The sequence below is a fragment of the Leucopleurus acutus genome, assembly GCF_964270905.1.
Source record: "Leucopleurus acutus genome assembly, chromosome: 10".
In the NCBI taxonomy this organism is placed as follows: domain Eukaryota; kingdom Metazoa; phylum Chordata; class Mammalia; order Artiodactyla; family Delphinidae; genus Leucopleurus; species Leucopleurus acutus.
In genome coordinates, this window is record NC_139153.1 from 31,392,421 (window position 1) to 31,411,727 (window position 19,307).

Consider the following 19,307-nt stretch of genomic DNA (forward strand, 5'->3'; position numbering starts at 1 on the left):
TCTAAATACTACATGCAGCTAATGGCCAGTCTGTGTCACCCTCTTGAGACTTTTTCTTAAAAATCCCCACCCTCGGGCTTCCCGGGTGGCTCAGTGGTTGAGAGTCCACCTGCCGATGCAGGGGACACGGGTTCGTGCCCCAGTCCAGGAAAATCCCACATGCTGGGGAGCAGCTGGGCCTGTGAGCCAGGGCCGCTGAGCCTGCGCGTCCGGAGCCTGTGCTCCGCAACGGGAGAGGCCACGACAGTGAGAGGCCCGCGTACCGCAAAAAAAAAAAAAAAAAAAAAAAAAAAAAATCCCCACTCTCACCCCTTTGTAAGTAGACATGGCAGTCCTGGGATTTCACACCCTCCTCTTTGGTCTGGAGAAAGTGAAAAGCTGGACATGTCCATGAGGAAATTTGGAACTACAGATAGGGAAGTTGGACAATAAGGGGAGATATTTTCTTTTGATCACTGCATTTATCCAAATTATCCCTAACAAGTACATATTGCTCTTTTTAAATATCTTTTCTTTTTCTGATACAAGCTCAATGAGAAACAGAATTCCTTTTATAGGAGGGAAAAGTTTTTTTTCAAAGTCAGGCCAAAAACATTTGCATGTGTCAACCCATACACTTTGTGACCCCACTTTTAGGGGTCAAGAAAAGTAGCACTTTTGTATACCCCACTTTACAGCCATCATCTCCAGTCCTTACAACCCTGTGCACAGGCTCAATTATCTTCACTTCACAAATGAGGAAACCAAGGCTCGGAAAGGCAAGTAGCTTGCCCGGGGCCGCACAGTGAGCTGAGATCCATCTAACACCAAAACCCTTGCCCTTCAGCTGTGCCCAGAATGGGTGAGACTGTGGGCCCAGCTCTGACCAACTCCCCTGTCACTTCTACAGCCTCCATGTACTCGGAGATCCAGAGGGAGCGGGCGGACATCGGAGGCCTGATGGCCCGGCAAGAATACAGAGAGTGGAACCCGGAGCTCATCAAGCCCAAGAAGCTGCTGAACCCCGTGAAGGCCTCCCGGAGCCACCAGGAGCTGCACCGAGAGCTGCTCATGAATCACAGGAGGTGGGAGTGGAGTTCGGCTGCCTAGTCTGGCAAGCACCCCCTCAGGCCTGCTGAGGCCGGGGAGGTGCCCCTCATGAAAGGCAGGCCTGGTAGTCATCCTGGGGCTCCTAGAGGCTGAGGAGGTCAAAGGGCGCCCCACATGGTCACCAGCAGACACTGGGAAGGTCCAAAGGCCCTGTTCTCCCACCCAGCTACCTACCTGTAGCTGCCCTCCAGGTGCATTTACCATGTGCGAGGCACCGTGCCCAGACTTGGGGCTACAAGAAGGAATGGGACCCAGATCCTGCCCTCACAGAGGAGATAGATGCATACCAGGTGGTAGGATGGGTGCTTGGATGGGGCCATGAGTGGGCCTGTGACCCCAGAGGAGCCGCCAGGCAGTGTTCCAAGATACCATCACTTCCTCCATGAGGTCAAGGCCCGAAGGGTGGGCACAAGTCAGCCAGCTTAGGAGGGGGACATTGGCCGGTAGAAGCAAGTATGTTCCCAGCAGATGGATAAGCATGTGCGAACGGACAGGAGACAGGAGTAGCTCAGAGTGGCTGGAGCAAAGATTGTAAGGTAGGCCAGAAGAGACATGTGGACCTGTGAAGGGTCTCGAGCAGGGGTGTCACAGTCGTGGAGGGGGTATGAGTGGAGCAAGGAGGCCAGGAACATGCAATGAGCAAGGCAGGCTTGGGGCATCAGGGCTGGGACTGGATTATTGAGAGACATTGTGGGGAAGGGGAGAGGGAGGCTGAGCTTTCCGCCCCTCCGAGGCCAGAGCACCAGGACGAAGGCCGCAGTGCCTTTGAAGCTCCCTCTACTGGCCGTTTTTGGTATTGGCGCTGGCTGTGATTTTCATTCTTGTTTTCAGTTGTGCGCAACATCCCTTCCTCAGATCTCACTTTGCCTCCTCCGTGTTGTGCCCACCCCCTCCTCCTAGTCACAGCAGTCTCTCTGTATCCACAGAGGGTGGGTTCCGGAACCCCCCACAGAACCCCAACTCCACAGATGCTCCAGTCCCTTATGTATTTAAAATGGCCTCGTACAGCCAGCCCTCCGTATCCCCGGAGTCAGCCAACCACCGATCTGATCCGCGGAAACAAAGCGCTGACTGTGTATTTATGAGTATTTTCTCAGGTTGCCTTTTAGAGTCATCCCGTTTAAAATCACCACAATTAAACAAAAGCCTAAAGACAAATCAGGGGAAATATTTGCAATATAAATGATAAAAATACATATGTACCTCTTATAAATTCATAAGGAAAAAATGATAGGTATGGTTAGGTCGCAAAAGAAGAAATGCAAGTAGCTGGCAAACATCTCCAAGGCTGGTCCATGTGACTAGCAATCAAAGAAACAAAGGAAAACCAGATATTTTTTGCCTACCAGATTCTCAAATACAAAAAGATCGGATAGTGACAATAGGGAGAAACAGATGCTCTTGTATACTGTTGACGGAAGTATAAAGTGGATAATCTTTTCTAAGGAACAAGATGGGAATATGTATCCAAAATCTTTTAAAAGCGCCTGACCCAGCAGCTCTACCTCTAGAAACTCATCCTGAGAAAATAACCAGTAATATCATAAAACCTGGCCTCTGAACTTAGACAGGCATAGGTGCAAATCCTCCTTCAGTCCCTTCATAGCTGTGACTTGGACCGGTGTCTTAAATCCTAGGAGCCTCGCTTCCCTTCCCTGTATAACGGGACAGTAATGGTTTCACCTCCCCGGGCTAGCAGGAGGATTGCACGATGTAATGGTATAGGTTGATGTCTGTGCAGGGTGTAGCCCTGGGTGGGGAGAAGTTGGGGGTCTCCTAACAAACACCTCCTCCCGCCACCCCAGGGGCCTGGGCGTGGACAGCAAGCCGGAGCTGCAACGTGTCCTGGAGCACCGCCGGCGGAACCAGCTCATCAAGAAGAAGAAGGAGGAACTGGAGGCCAAGCGCTTGCAGTGCCCCTTTGAGCAGGAGCTCCTGAAACGGCAGCAGAGGCTGAGCCAGGTGGGTGGGGGCCCCCAGACCCGGCCCACGCCTCCTCCAAGACTGTCCTGGCCCAGGGAGGAGCTCTGCATGTGGCCACAGCTGACCACGAGGTTGAGCAAAATGGGGACTGCACCAGGAGTCCACCCCTGGCCTAAGTCCTCACTCTGCCACTCCCTTTGCTGTGTGACTTTGGGCCAGTGGCTTCCTCTCTCTGAACCTCAGTTTCCTCATGGGCCCAATGTATTGCATGCTGATTCTGATTGCCTTCTCTCAACTGCCCCGTGAGCTCGGTGGAGTTCCCATTTTAGAAACGAGGTTAGCAATCTGAACCAGGCTTCACGGGGAGAAAACAGTCTCATGCTCTGTTCCCCCCAGCTACCAGGCTGGGGGCAAAACTGATCCCCATTCTGTTTCCCCAGAGAGGACCCTTGGTCCAAACCCAGTGGCTTTTGAGAATGGGAATTCCCCTAGCCCACTCACTTCACATCTCTGTTTTTCTTTCCTTCAGCTGGAAAAACCACCAGAAAAGGAAGAGGACCATGCCCCGGAATTTATTAAAGTCAGGGAAAACCTGCGGAGAATCACCACCCTGACCCGTGAAGAGAGAGCGCTTTAGAGCCAGCTGCTGGAGCTCCAGCGCCCCCTGCAGCCCGCCCCTGGTCCCCACACCTTCCTGCAGCCCTGCTGTAGCCGGCAGCCCTGGCCCCAGGTCTTGACACATCTGTGATGTTCACACTCGCTTCTGTAAAATGCGTTGTCCCAGAGGGCCGCCCTCCCCCCAACCCCCCGAAGACGGGGGCTCCTGAGCTCCCAGCCTTTTCGTTCTGAGTACTCATCCCTCCTGCTCCAAGAAGAAGCCACTGCTGGGAAAACTTTCACCAGGCACCTCTCCCTGAGGGGGCTTCTGAGCTCTGCCAAGATTTTTCTGGCAGAGTTGAGAAGGGACAGGGGCATCTCTGGCTGGACAAGCCGTCCGTTCTGCCCAGGCCCCATGGGGCCCTGCTTCTCTGGGCAGCCCAGCTCCCAGGTCTCCAAGAACGTCCCTGCCTGGGGTGGTCTCTGCAGCCCGGTGCATCCCGGGATGCCTGCTCTGCAAGCCGCCTGAGGGGAGGACGGGTCTGTCTAACGACGACAGCTTCTTTCTCAGACTCTGCCAGCCTTTCCCCACCCCCATGCCTTTATCTTCTCCTCTCCACAGCCCTACCCTCTCCAGGCCCTGTAACCACACCTAGCCAGGGCTGCAGCCCTTCCGCTACTGGACGGCTAGAACAGTGCTTCTCAAACTTCACAGTGCCTATAAATTACTGGGGATCTTGCTAAAAGACCGGCTTTTGGGTCAGTAGATTTGGGGTGAGGGCTGAGATTCTCATTGCTAAGAAGCTCCTAGACTGCTGGGCTGAGGCCCACACTGTACCCGGCAAGGCTGGAGCGTCCAGGGGTGGTCAATGAGGCCATCTCTGCCCCACAGCGCCCACGGCCCTCTGCCCTGGAGATTCCCACCTGCCACCACAGCCCCCAAGGGCTCCTTATTTTCCACCCACCCCAGCGACCTCAGGCCTGGGAAGGCTCTTGCCTAGCAAATTGTGTTATGTGACCAGAAATGTATGTAATCGCCAATCTGCATTTCTTACCACACTGATGCAATTCTAGCCAAAGACTCCCACAAAACTTTTCTTTTAAACCTTTTCCCGAAGCCTATGAAGAGCAAATTATAAAGTGGTTTCCAATAGGCTTCTGAAAATATAAAAAACGGTTTGAAGACCCTACAGCCACCCTTCCAAACTGGTCCCGTTGAGTCCCCATTTCCAGCCTCTGCACCTGGGACCCACCCCTATTTGGTTTCCATCACCTGGGCCAGCTTCAGTGAATTCACCCATTCTTCCTCAAAACGCCCTTCCCAACGCGAGACCAAATGTTTCAGCCTTTTGCTCCTATCCCATATTTAAAGATTTAGAGACTAAACCGGGCCTGTTTCTTTTTCCCCTGAAGTCCCTGCCTCTGGCTTTGTAAACCCATCATTGAAGGTAGCAGGGCAGTGCTAGAAAAGCATTTCCTTTCACACCCCAAGACTGGCACAGAGCTACCAGAAAGAGCTACCGCTGGGATGCCCTTTGATACTTGGACCAAAGGTGGGATGCAAGGGATCATCCTGGTCTTAGGCCTAACTGGGTGGCTGGAGAGGGACTAAACACATCATCCTTTTCCTGTGGGGGGCGGCGGCTCTAAAAGTCTCTCAAATGTGACAGTCTTAGTGACAAGATGGTAACACTGTTTTAAATGTCTGCCAGGTGAGAGAATGCTAAAAATGCACAGTCCCTAAATAAAGACCACCCCTTCCCCAACGAAGCTGTGCCCTGTGTGTTGTTCAGACAGGAAAAGCAAGACTGAGTATCTAGGATGAAGTAGGCCCCTCCAAGGGAATGCTTGGGATTTCACTCTGTGGGCCCCATAGGTGCTCCACAGAGGTGGCAAATCATGGAGACAAAGCCCCAGAAGTAGAAGGAAACTCAAGTACCATGTCGTCCATGGAGCCATGGCAGACACGCTTGATCACTCCCCAGTGGTCAGCCCCAACTCCTTCTCTCCAGCCATCTCCCATTGTAGAGGCTGTAAATACAGAGTCTCACTGTTACAGCCTCCTTTACAGCTTGGGGTGACCATGTGACCAGGTATGGCCAGTGAAATTTAAGACAAAGTCTACAGAGGCTCCTAGGAAAGCTTATGTTTTTCTGATAAAAGAGACAGACTGGGTAACAACTCCCTGCTCCTCCCTTCTTCCTACCTTGATGATGGGATGCCTGGAGCCACAGCAGCCATCTTGCTACAATGAGAAAATGGCCAAGAGAATTTTAGAAACATTGACCTGTCATCCCTTGACCAAGCCAATGCCAGCAGCCATCCTCCTCCAGAATTCTTGTAAATAAAAATAAAACCCTCTTGTTTAAGCCATTGCTGGTTGTTCTCTGTTCCCTGCAGCCAAAAGCATTCCTAGCTGACACGGAAGGCCAACCCTGCTGCCCAGAATTACCTGCAGACTGTACTGAAAAGCCAAATTCCTCTTTGCCGTCAGAAACCTACTGGATCAGGATCCCCAGCAACAGTGCCTGGGATCTGTTTGTCTACACTTTTTCCATATAGCCTACACGGAACCGGTATTTGGGCATCGCTAATTCACACGTCATTCAGTAAGCATTTGTTGAGTGTCTGCTCTGTGCCAGGAAACATGCCACGTGCTGGGGGCACAGTGGGAAATAAAACATCGGGATTATTGCAGTGGCCTCCTCCTACTGTTCTCCCTGCTTCTGCCCCTGCCCCCTACAGCCTATTCTCAACAGAGCAGTCAAAATGTTAAGATGTTAAAAATCCTGTTAACATCTAAGGCAGATCTGTCACTCGTCTGGCTCCCAATAGAGTCGTTCCTGTGACCGAGAAGGTCCTGTATGTCCAGCTCTCTTAACCTCGGCCCTACTTCCCACTGCTCTCCTCTTCCTCACGCAGCTCCAGCCAGCCCAGCCTCACACCCACCAGGCATGTGCCCCCCGCCCCCCAGCCTTTTCACCTGCTATTTCCTGGCCGGAAGTGTTCTTCCCTCACAGAGCCGCACAGTTCACTCCCTCGCTTTCTTCAGGTCTTTTTCATGCTCTTTCTAAACCAGGTCCCCTTGGTCGCCCCTCCTAAAATCTCAGCATCACCTACACTCTTCCTATCCCTTCTTTCCCTGCCTTATTTTTCCTCCTTACCACTTATCACCGTCTAACATATATTTTACTTATTTATCTTGTGTGTCTCTCCTAACGATAATGTCAGCTCCATGAGGGCAGAGATTTTTGTCTGTCTTGTTTACGGCTGAATCCTAAATGGCCTTCCTCCTTCCTCCTTCCCTGCCAGCAAGTGGCCTAGCCTGTGCCATGCTGGCATCTAGGCCCCAGGGAAAAGAATCCCAGCCCCATCCCACTCAGGTTTTGAGAAAAGGCATTTGGCCACTTGGGGCATAGGGCACATAGCAAGTGCTTACTAAATGTTTGTTGAATGAATGAGTGAATGAGAACCCCCTTCTCCCTCTTCTTCTTTCTGCAATACATCCAGCCTCTTCCCAGGTTCAGCCCCTCTCATCACCATCACTCACTTGAATCCTTCCTCCACAATGTCGACCCTGGCCCAGAGGTGTCAATTTGGTCCAGAAGCTTTCCTTTGGCCTCTTGGGCTTTTGTCAGTATTCCTGGGCCCTACTAGCACTTGTGCCTTCAGAACTCGTATTGGAGCTGCATGGCTCCTCCACACCACCTTCCAGGCATCCAGAGAGTTAGCTCATCCCTGAAGGCAGCGGTCAGGCCATCACCCAGTCCTGGAGACCCTGGAGAAGGACAAGGCTGCAGCAGTAGCTCTGATGGCAGACCCTGCCCTAAATGGGAGCCGACAGCAGCAAGCCCTGTTCTCACTGAGGCCACACTCTCACACCCAGCAGACCACAAGTCCTGGGGCCACACTCTCACACCCAGCAGACCACAAGTCCTGGTCTGGGTGTGGAGACACCCTCTTCAAAGGCAAACCAGCACTAAATACAAAACCTGGGAGAGAGACAGAAGAACTCAGGAGAAGGGACACTCCCTCCCTGGTTCTGCAGTGTGTGCTCCAAGGGAGCTTTTGCAGGCCAACCTCACCACACTTGAGATTATCCAAATTCCAAGCCTTCTGACTCTGCTGATCTTTACCACTCCCAGCCAGGACGGACTCTGCACATAGCAGGTGTTCAAAAAAGTTGTGAATGGGTATCAGTAATGATCACTGCATTTATGGAAAGCCAGCAATGTCACCACTCATAACAATTTGGTATCATCCTCCCCATTTTGCAGATGAAGAAACCAAGGCTCGGGTAAACTAAAGGACTTGCCAGAAGTCACAAAACAATTCCTGGGGAGAGATGAGATTCACACAGAGCCGTCTGTCAGCAAAGCCTACATCTTTTCCACCAGAGCCAGGCTGTGCTCTTAGAAAGGGCTCCTAGGGGGTCCCTATGCCATCCTAACCTTTTGACACAAGATTCAGGAACCTATCTCACCTTCCTTTTGTCCATTTGAACTTGAGGCATTTGGCTTCCACCCATAAACATAGATGCAGGCCATCATAGACTGACATGAGTCCTGGGGTGAGGAATATCTACACACTATAGACATGGCCCCATCCCCAATATCACACTCCCACCCCCACAGCCAACCAGTCTCTGGGGCCAACCAAGGGGTTAAGATCTACCATCATGGGGACTTCCCTGGTGGCACAGTGGTTAAGAATCCGCCTTCCAATGCAGGGGACACGGGTTCGAGCCCTGGTCCAGGAAGATCCCACACGCCACAGAGCAACTAAGCCCATGCGCCACAACTACTGAGCCTATGCTCTAGAGCCCACAAGCCACAACTACAGAGCCTGCATGCCACAACTACTGAAGCCCGTGCGCCTAGAGCCCGTGCTCCACAACAAAGAGAAGCCCCTGCAATGGGAAGCCCGCGCACCACAGCTAAGAGTAGTCCCCTCTTGCCGCAACTAGAGAAAGCCCGCACGCAACCAAAAATAAATTAATTAAAAAAAATTAATTTAAAAAATCTACCATCACAGCCTGCCCCCTTGCAGAACTGTACCTGCGGCTGAGCAGTGGCCTAAACCATTTGATGTTCCATTGCTCCCAAAGACCCATCAAACCCAACCACCCTGCTCCCACCAGGGCCTTGTTTTACGGTGCCCCCTTTTGCTGGGCCTCATGAGAACAGAGCCCCTACATCCCAGCGGTTGCTGTCCTCATCTCAGCCCATCACAGTTATTTGAGTTGATGATCGGCTGGCACTCGCCCAGAGAGGACACGGGGCTGGGCTTGTTTTCCAAATCTGGCCCTCTCATTAAGTGTGCCCATCCACTTCCCAGAAAGGACCCGTAAAGAGAGATGAGCAGGATTGCCCAGGGAGGGACCCTGGCAACTCTCCTGGGCTGCCTGGCAACAGCTAAGCTAGCTGGGGTTCCCCGCTCCAAGGAAGGGCTTCCCATGGGACCAAGGCAGCTAGCTCACGCTTTCGTGTGCCTGAACTAAACTGTTCATTTCCCCCTGCAAGGTCAGTCCCAGGCTTGCCCTGTAAAGAGTTAATTCTGTGCCTGGATCTGGATTCAAGCCCCACCTCTGCCAATCACTCCTTGTCACAAGTCTGGGCAACTTGCTGAACGACGGTTTCCACATCCGTGACATAGGTAATGATATCTGCTCTTACCGAACATTTAGCGTCTGTGCCAGGGACTGGCCTAAACACTTTGTGTGAATTCTCTCGTTTCAGCCCCCAGGACTGTCATTACCTCCATTTTACAGATGGAGCATCTGAGGTTTAAAGAGGCAAAGCTACTGCCCAAAAGCACACAGCCAGCAGGTGGCAAAAGCGAGATGTGAACTCACATCCACCTGGCTGGGGCCTGCGCGTTTATATTGGCGCATCAGCATTTGCTGATGGAGGCTCAGGAGAAAGTTTTGCAAAGCACCCACATTCAAGCCTTCCCATCTGTTGCCGGAAATATTCTGCAAGCCTGCTGAGGCCAAATGGCCAGCCACTTTCCTCCTTCCTCCTCCTCTGCCAGCAGGTGGCCCGGCCCAAGCCAATCTGGTAAGGCAGAGTGGGCCCCAGGGACATTCACGGCTTTGAGAGAAGCCAGTGGCCAAATGGGACACAGGAGTCCACATGCCTGCTCTTGGCCCAGGAAGCTCAGGGAAGGAGCAGGAAGGAGAGAAACACACATTAAGCACCTACTATATGCCTGGTAGGTCCTGGAACATGAGAGAACAGACACAGAGCACCTAGCCCAGGGCCTGGCACATTTCAAGGGATGAAAGTTCCCTCTCCCCACCTCTCTCTCCCCTTGTTAGGATATCGTGACAGGTAGCACAGCATGGCTGTTAAGAGCCCAGGCCACAAAGTCAGGCAGACTTTAGACTTGGGGGTTGGGTAGGGGATCTGGCTCTGCCACTCACCAGATGGGTGACGTTCGAAAAGTTACTTAACATCTCTGAGTTTCTCATCTGTTAAACGAAGGTTCCAGTAGTACCAGCCTTACAGACTGTTAAGAGGGCTGAATTAACAAATATAAAATATTTGTTAGGCACAGGCACATGGCCAGCACTCAGTAAAAGTTAATTATTGTTTTCCCTTTCCTTGGTAGTTTCATTCTGTCTGTCGTATCTGTCACTGCGGACCCCTCCAAGCTCTATTTCCACTCATTTACTTCTCTTAGTCCCTAAGCTTGTCTGGCATCCACCCCTCCCTCATGGCTGGCCACCCCAAGACACTCTGCCCTTCTCCCAGTCCCTTTTGTGGGGGAGGTGTCGCCCATACCTTCTCACACCCCAACCTAAATTGACGGACATTCTGAAAAAAATACCTCACCAGTACTCCTCAAAGTATCAAGGTCATAAAGACACAGAAAGACTGAGGAACTGTACCAATTGGAGGAGACAGGACAATTAAATGCAGTGTGGGATCCTGGAATGGATCCTGAACCAGGAAAAAGATATTAGTGGGAAAACTGGCAAAGCTCAATGTGCAGTAAATGACTAACTCTGCAGGATTTCAAACCCTGCACGTTCCAAAGAAAGCACTGGCCCTTGATAGCTCCTGGGAGCTAACCTCTAAACTCTTAGAATACCCTGCCTGAAAAGAGTACCTCTGTCCACCTGGGCCCTTGGGCCACGCCAGGCAGTTTACACCAACAATGTGATGTACGTGGGGTCACGGGTCATGCTGTATCAGTGTGGCTTCTGGAGCGGCTGGAGACTGAGTAACTAAGGTCAGCCACACCAGCATCCCAGGGCTCTATGACTCACGCCCTATAACGCTGGACGCCAAGGCTGGGGTGAGCTCCCCTGGTTATAGGTACAGTGTGCGTGTTGCCACACAGGGAGAATTAAATGCTGTCCATACAACTCCACTGGGAGAGGACGGACAACTGGAAGGTCGCGCCTGGTCTCTCCTGGACTCCACCTTCTATGTCTTTTCCTTTGCTGATTCTAAGCTGTATCCTTTCGCAGTGATAAACCATGATCATGAGTATATTAGCTTTTCTGAGTTCTGTGAGTACTTCAGGCAAGTCACTGAACCTGAAGTTCATCTTGGGGACCTTCCAACACACTCAAATAAGTTCTGAAGATTAGTTAATAGTAGTATGTCATGATAATTTCTTGCTCTCACTAACCGCACCACAGTTATGTAAGATGTCAACACGAGGTGGCTGGGTGAAAGGCGTACAGAAACTACTACTATTTTTTGCAACCTTCTGAAAGTCTAAAGTTATTTTGAAATAGAAAGTCAAAAACAAAGAATAGGAAGACATGAGATGATACGTGTTAAAGCTGAGTGTTAGGTACTTGTGGAATCATTACATTGCTCCCTCCAGATTTGGACAGGTTTTCAATTTTTCGTAATAAAAAAAAATTAAACTAGAGGATTCAATAGTTTGGTACAACAAACTGAAATGATCACATCCAAAAACATGTAAAGCAGAGTCAGCACCAAAGTTGATAAAGAAATTATTTAAACACAAAATTTACCAAACATTGAAGGAACCTGCACCCTGCCCTCCCCATGCAGCAGTGGCTTGAGCACCCCGAGCCCAGCCTACACTGTGGAACTGCCAAGCCACAACCTGGCCAGGCGAGTGTACAGTGTCCTGCCCTGCCCACCCCATGTAGCAGCTCCAGCCCTGCCACATGAGGGACACTCCCTTGAGTGGCTGGTACTGGTGGCCAGAGGGACTGTGTATCTGGGCCCCACGAATCATCTCCTACACAAGAACACTCCTTCAAGATTGGGAGAGGTAGCTGTTTTGCCTAATACATATAGACAAACACATATAGTCAGGCAAAATGAGAAGACAAAGGAACATGTTCCAAACCAAAGAAAAAGATAAAGCCCCCCAAAAAAGATCTTAATAAAATGGAGGTAAACAAACTATCTGATAAACAGTTTAAAGTAATAATCATAAAGATGCTCACTGGGACTTCCCTGGTGGCGCAATGGTTAAGAATCCGCCTGCCAGTTTAGGGGACATGGGTTTGATCCCTGGTCTGGGAAGATCCCACATGCCGCGGAGCAACTAAGCTCGTGCGCCACAACTACTGAGCCCACGAGCCACAACTACTGAGCCCGTGTGCCACAACTACTGAAGCCTGCGCGCCCTAGAGCCCGCATACCGCAACTACTGAGCCCACGTACTGCAACTACTGAAGCCCATGAAAACTATAAGACACTGATGACAGACATTGAAGAAGACACAAATAAATGAAAAAATATTCTATGTTCATAGGTTGGAATAATTATTGATAATATTATTAAAATGTCCATACTACCCAAAGCAATCTACAGATTCAATGCAACCTCTATCAAAATTCCAATGGCATATTTCACAGAACTAGAACAAATAATTCTAAAATGTGTATGAAACCAAAAAAGATCCCAAATAGTCAAAACAATCTTGAGAAAGAAGAACAAAGCTGGAGGTATCACACTTTCTGATTTCAAACTATACTATAAAGCTATAGTAATCAAAACTGCATAGTACTGGCATGAAAACATATACACAGGTCAATGCAACAGAATTGAGAGCCCAGAAATAAACTCACACATATATGGACAATTAATTTACAACAAAGGAGCAAAGAACACACAATGGAGAAAGGACTGTCTCTTCATTATGGTGTTGGGAAAACTGGACAGCCATATTCAAGAGAATGAAACCAGACCACTATCTTACATACAAAAAACTTAACTCAAAGTGGATTAAAGAATTGAATGTGAGATCTGAAACCATAAGATTCCTATAAGGAAACATAGGTGGTAACCTTCTTAATATCAGTCTTAGCGATGTTTTTGTGGATCTGACTCCAAAGGCAAGGGAAACAAAAGCAAAAATAAACAAATGGGACTTCATCAAACTGAAAACCTTCTGCACAGTGAAGAAAACTATCAACAAAACGAAAAGGCCATCTAACTGAATGGGAGAAGATATTTGCAAATCATATATTCAACAAAGGGTTATATTCAAAATAGATAAAGGACTCATAAAACTCAACAACAACAAAACAAACAACCTGATTTAAAAATGGGCAAAGGACTTGAATAGACACTTTTCCAAAGAAGACATACAGATGGCCAACAGACACATGAAAAGATGGTCAACATCACTAATTATTAGGGAAATGCAAATAAAAGCCACAATGAGATATCACCTCACACCTGATAGAATGGCCATCACCAAAAAGTCAAGAAATAACAAGTACTGGAGAGGGTGTGGAAAAAAGGGAACCTTCACACACTGTTGGTCATATTGTAAATTGGTGCAGCCATTATGGAAAACAGTATGGAGATTCCTCAAAAAATTAAGGATAGAACTACCATATGATCTAGCTATTGAACTTCTGGGTATTTATCTGAAGAACACAGAAACACTAATTTGAAAAGATATATGCACCACTATGTTCACTGCAGCATTATTTACAATAGCTAAGATATGGGAGACAACCTAGGTGTCCATCAATGGATGAATGGATAATGAAAATATGGTATATCTATATACAATAAAATACTACTCACCCATAAAAAAGAAGGAAATCCTGTCATTTGTGGAAACATGGATAGACCTTGAGGGTATATACTAAGTGAAATAAGTCAGAAGGACAAAGACAAATACCGTATGATCTCACTCATAAGTGGAATCTAAAACAAAACATGAAACAAAAAAACCTACAGATTCAGAGAACAGGTCAGTGGTTACCAGAAGGGTAGGGGGCTGCAGGGGTAAGCAAAGGGGTAAAGGGGGTTAACTGTATAGTGACTGATGGTAACTAGACTTTTGGGGGTGGTCACTTGGTAGTGTACACAGATGTCAAATTATAATATCGTACACTTGAAACATATAATAAAATACACATTTAAAAAAATCAAGAGCTTTATCTCAAGACAATCCATATGTGGAAACTATGGCAGAGAGAAATTAAGTAATTTCCCATAGTCGGTAACAGCATAAATCCTTGGCAGAGCCAGGCTGGAACCCAGAACTTTCCCCTCCAAACAGCAGGGTAAAGGCCACCTTCCCTGAAGCCCCCACCTTGTGTATGGCCATTGCCAACAGCAGCAGGAGACCCAAGGGTCCAGGCCCCCCAGTCCCAGCAGGACCTGCTAGGTGATGTCTCAGAGTTTGGATCCTGCCCCTTCCTCAGGACACAAGCTGGGCGCTACCTTGGGGATATGGTGGACAGCTGTGAGGCCCCTCAGTGAGCAAACACTCCACATTACAGATAGGGAAGCAGAGACCCAAGAGGGGAGGGCGCCTGCCCAGAGTCAGCACACCTCAGAAGTCCTGCCAGGACAGGAGGCCTGCGTCTCCTGATTTCTTTTCCAACCTTGCACAAATGGGTTAAGAGACAGGCTTTACCATCCAAAGACCTGGTTCAAATTCCAGCTCTGTAATCTACTTATTGTGCAAACCTGGGCAAGCGACAACACCTCTCCGAACTTGTCTCCTCCCCTGCAAAATGGGGAGCTGCATCCTACTTTCCAGTGTTGTTATGCAAGGGAAGTGAGGGAACCTATGAACACCCCACCCACTCACCGAGGCCAGGTTCCCCTCTGGGTCCCACTCAAAGCAGTGCCCAATCCACTGCAGATACTCCAAAAATATCTGTCCAGGGAATGATGGATAGGGGTGTACAGATACTAATGCTAAGCATGAATAAGACAAGCCAAATTTTAGAGCAGAAACATGGGGAGAGAGGAAAATCGTTCACATTACAAAGCAATTCTTTCACTGAAGAAACATGTGAGGGGAGCCTTTTAAGCTGCTGGGATATTAACAGCTTGAGTTCCTGAAGGGCACAAGATGGCAGGAGCCATCAGGAAGGACCAGGAGAGGCAGCAGAAAGGTCAGGATCACTTTGGAAACGTAGCTGGGTATACAGCTTTTTTAGTCCCAGAGGAATCCAGCTTTGAGATTAGAGGACTGGATCTCAGGTCGGGGCATGCAAGTAAGTACAAATAGGGTGGACATGTGCATGTGCACACACACGCATACACACCAACCCTCACCTTTTAAAAAAGTGTCATAAACAAATAGGACCTAATTAAACTTAAAGCTTTTGCACAGCAAAGGAGACCATAAACAAAACTGAACGACAACCTATGGAATGGGAGAAAATATTTGCAAACAATGCAACCAACAAGGGATTAATTTCCAAAATAAACAAACAGCTCATACAACTCAATATCGAAAAAACAAACAACCCAATCAAAATGTGGGCAGAAGACCTAAATACACATTTCTCCAAAGAAGGGATACAGATGGCCAACAGGCACTGGAAAACATGCTTGACATTGCTAATTATTAAGGAAATGCAAACCAAAACCACAATGAGGTACCACCTCATGCTAGTCAGAATGGCCATCATCAAAAAGACTACAAATAATAAACGCTGGAGAGGGTGTGGAGAAAAAGGAACCTTCTTACACTGTTGGTGGGAATGTAAATTGGTGCAGCCACATGGAGAACAGTCTGGAGGTTCCTTAAAAAACTAAAAACAGAGTTACCATATGATCCCGCAATCCCACTCCTGGGCATATATCCGGAGAAAACTGTAATTTGAAAAGATACATGCACCCCAGTGTTCACAGCAGCACTATTTACAATAGCCAAGACATGGAAGCAACCTAAATGTCCCTTGACAGATGAGTGGATAAAGAGGGTGTGGTACATATATACAATGGAATATTACTCAGCCTTAAAAAGTAATGAAATAATGCCATTTGCAGCAACATGGATGGACCTAGAGATTATCATACTAAGTGAAGTAAGTCAGAAAGAGAAAGACAAATATCATATGATATCACTTATATGTGGAAACTAAAAAAAAAAAAATGATACAAATGAACTTATTTACAAAACAGAAATAGACTCACACACATAGAAGACAAACTTATGGTTACCAAAGGGGAAAGAGGGGGAGGGATAAATTAGGAGTATGGGATTAACATAAACACACTACTATATATGAAATAGATAACCAACAAGTGTTTACTGTATAGCACAGGGAACTATATTCAATATTTTTAATAATCTATAACGGAAAAGAATCTGAAAAAGAATAGATTTATATATATATATATACACACACACATACATATATATGTATAACTGAATCACTTTGCTGTAACCTGAAACTAACACAACATTGTAAATCAACTATACTTCAATTAAAACAGTAAATAAATAAAGGAAAAAACTTCAAGCAGAAAGGAGTCAATACCAAATAAAAAAAAAAGTGCCAAAATTCCAGAGTCCTTCCCCAAGCATGGCCACGCCCTTGGGATAGAGAATCCTGATGGCTCTTGCCAACCTTTGTTTATTCATTCATCCACCAAATACTTGCTGAGCGCCTACCCCGGGCCAGGCCCTAGGCTGAGGCTGGGACCGCATTGGTGACCAAGAACAACACAGTTCTTGCTTTCACCGGTGATTTAGACAAAAACCAATAATTAAAGAAAAAAATAGCCACCACTGTTGTGGGCATACCAAGGGTGTGTTGTCTCTTTCTACCACCACTTGTGACACCAAACGTGTAGTCTTCCCACTCCAGCAACAAGCAATTCTCTGATTCCCCAACACTGGATGTCCCACATTCAATTCTGACACTAAGTCTTGGAGTTAGCACAGATCCCCACAGGTTTAGGGCTCAGTCCTACAAGACTCCCCCAACTTCAGACAACAATTGCAAATCTCAGTACTTCTGACCTACCAGCTATAAATTCAGGGGTTCCCATAACCCCCGCCCCGGCTTCAATAATTTGCCAGAATGACTCACAGAAGTCAGGGAAGCATTTTACTTGCATTTGCCGGTTTATTAGAAAGGACACAACTCAGGAACAGCCATTGGGAGGGATGCATAGGACAAGATATGGTTGGGAGGCCACCCTCCCAGCACCTCTATGTGTTCACTAACTCAGAAGCTCCCCAAACCCCACTGTTTAGGGATTTTTATCGAGGCTTCATTATGTAGGTATAATTGATTATATTATTGACCATTGGTGATTAACTCAATCTCCAGCATCTCTCCTTCCCTGGAGGCTAGGGGAGGGGGAGGGGGGGAGAACTGAAAGTTCCAACCCTGGAATTAAGGCTTGGTCTTCCTGGCAACAAGCCCCCATCTCGAAGCTATGTGTGGGCCCCCAGCCACAGACAAAAAAGACAGTCTTATCACTCAGCAGATTACAAGGATTTTTTTAGAAGCTCTGTGCCAGGAACCAGGGACAAAGACCAAATCTATACATTTTATTATACCATAAAGTGCAAAAGTTTGGAGCTAAGAAGGCAAGGCCAGGAGCTTCTAATCCAGACTGGGGTGACTTCCCAAAAGAGTGTGACATTGTAGTGAGACGAAAAGACACAGGAGCTGGACAGGTAAAGCGGGAAGGCCCTGGGGACTTCGGTAGCAGGAAGAGAGGGCAAGAAGGTTTTAACTTCAAAAAAGGTCTAAGTTCATTAGAAGTGGCTGTGAGTATCCCGCTAGGTTTTCCTGCCCATTCCTACTGTGATGATCTGTCTCTCCAGCAGCCCCCCTGACCCCAGCCTGGAAGGTTCCCAAGGGCAGGGGACTAGTATAGCTTTGTTTTCTGTGGTTTGGGCTTCCTGCTGTGCCCCAGTGCTTAGATCACTGTGGACATTCAAAAATAAATATTGACGCGTAACCAAATCAGTGCATCCTGTGTGACCCAAACCCTCACACACCTGCCCACAGAACTCGCACCAGCACCCTGCCACACAGAGCGGGAAATTCTACCATTAAACATCACTCCTGGGAATTAAGAAATTCTCTTATGGGGAGCTAAGAAAACAGTAACACTCTCAAGTTACAAATGCTTGGGGCTTTACAGTTTATCAAGAGCTTTCCTTCATACCCTGTGAGTTATAGTTAAGGCAAGGGAAGCTTAGAGAGGGGAAGTAACTCAGAGTCATACCTCCAGGATTTGAACCCAGGTCTCTGGACTCCGGGTAGAGGCCTGCGATGTTTCTTTCTGCAGAGTGAATGTGTGTGCATCTGACCGGCACCAGGCTCTGGGAGGCGGGCCGGATAGGCAGAGAGAGAAAGGGAGAGACAGAGGCTCGGTAGCTGGCACTCACTAAGCTGCCCAGCCAGCCTCGTGCTGAGCTATCTATCCTGCTTCACACCCTCCTAGCAATCTCCCAGGGTAGCCCCTGACCAGGCACAGCGCGGTCACAACCACCAGAGGGAGGCAGGAGGACAGGAGAGTACATGCAATGAGCTCAACCAGGGAGAGCTGGGAGCCGAGGGCCTGCCAGGCCGCGCCCCTCCAGGGGAGGAGAAAGGGGCCGGGCCACCCGTGAGAGGCCTAGGCCTGCAGCTAGAGGCCAGGCCAGGCCGACTGTGCAGACACAGGACAGAGGTGAGTCGGGTGAACCGGGCCATGGGACCCGGGAGGGACTGGGAGGCTCCTGAGGGCTGCACCCTTCCCACAACTCCTACTGACTCTGAGAGCTGCCTTCTTCCAGTCGACCCCTATTTCCTAGACGCCACCTGTGAGCCGGGCCCTGTGCTAAGTGTGAGAGCCACAGCACGAATGTGACAAAGATCCTGGCCCTCCTGGAGTTTCCCTTTAAGTAGGCAGAGACAGCAATAAACGAAAACATAGCAACGGAGCAAATTATGTTACGATAAGTGAAAAGAGAAAAGAGCAGAGTGAGGGAGACTGGGAATGCTGGGGGAAGGGGCTCGGGATTCTAAAGAGGGTGGTCAGGTGGGCCTCACTGAGAAGGTGGCACTGATGAAGGACTTGCAGAGGTAGTGAGGGAGCCATGGGCACATCGGGGAAGGAGTGTTCCAGGCAGAGCACACAGCCCTGGCCTCTAGAGGCTGGACGGTGAGGTGCGAGGCCTGGGTGTTGGAGCACAGCAAGGACGCAGCGGCAGTTAGAGCGCAGGAGGAAGACGCAGGGAGAGAGGAGACAGGCTAGAAGGCCCTGCAGGGATCCAGGGGGCAGCGGACGGGGGCGCTCCTTGAATGTGCCAGGCCCTTTGTCAGCATCCCACAGCCCTGTTGCCCACTTACGGGTGTCGGTTTGTAAGCCTGTGGATGAATCCCATGTGCTATCGTACGTGTGGCTGCATGACCTTACAAAGTCTCCTCTCTTCCCGAGGCTCCTGTCCTCTCTATAAAATACTTGTAACGACAGCAGTGTATCTGCAGG

General features: G+C 48.8%; 2 protein-coding genes across 4 annotated transcripts in view; both read left to right on the top strand.

Moving 5' to 3' along the window:
* FAM107A (family with sequence similarity 107 member A) overlaps positions 1-3,833 on the top strand; it is a gene marked incomplete at its 5' end in the record, with an annotated part of 77,242 nt that extends 73,409 nt beyond the window's left edge. For both annotated transcript variants that reach the window (XM_082847538.1, XM_082847537.1), the window contains 3 exons: positions 890-1,064; positions 2,895-3,051; positions 3,542-3,833. In XM_082847538.1, the coding sequence (XP_082703664.1) occupies positions 890-1,064; positions 2,895-3,051; positions 3,542-3,649 (440 nt within the window). In that variant the 3' untranslated portion in view covers positions 3,650-3,833. The remainder of the gene's footprint in view (positions 1-889; positions 1,065-2,894; positions 3,052-3,541) is intronic.
* A 14,589-nt stretch (positions 3,834-18,422) lies between these two features.
* ACOX2 (acyl-CoA oxidase 2) overlaps positions 18,423-19,307 on the top strand; it is a 35,312-nt gene continuing 34,427 nt past the window's right edge. The window contains exon 1 of one of the 2 annotated variants that reach the window (XM_082848663.1): positions 18,423-18,506. The gene's annotated coding sequence lies outside the window, so the exon portion shown is untranslated. Of the gene's footprint in view, positions 18,507-18,534; positions 18,721-19,307 lie in introns of those variants that run through there. The other variant, XM_082848664.1, reaches the window with a different exon arrangement.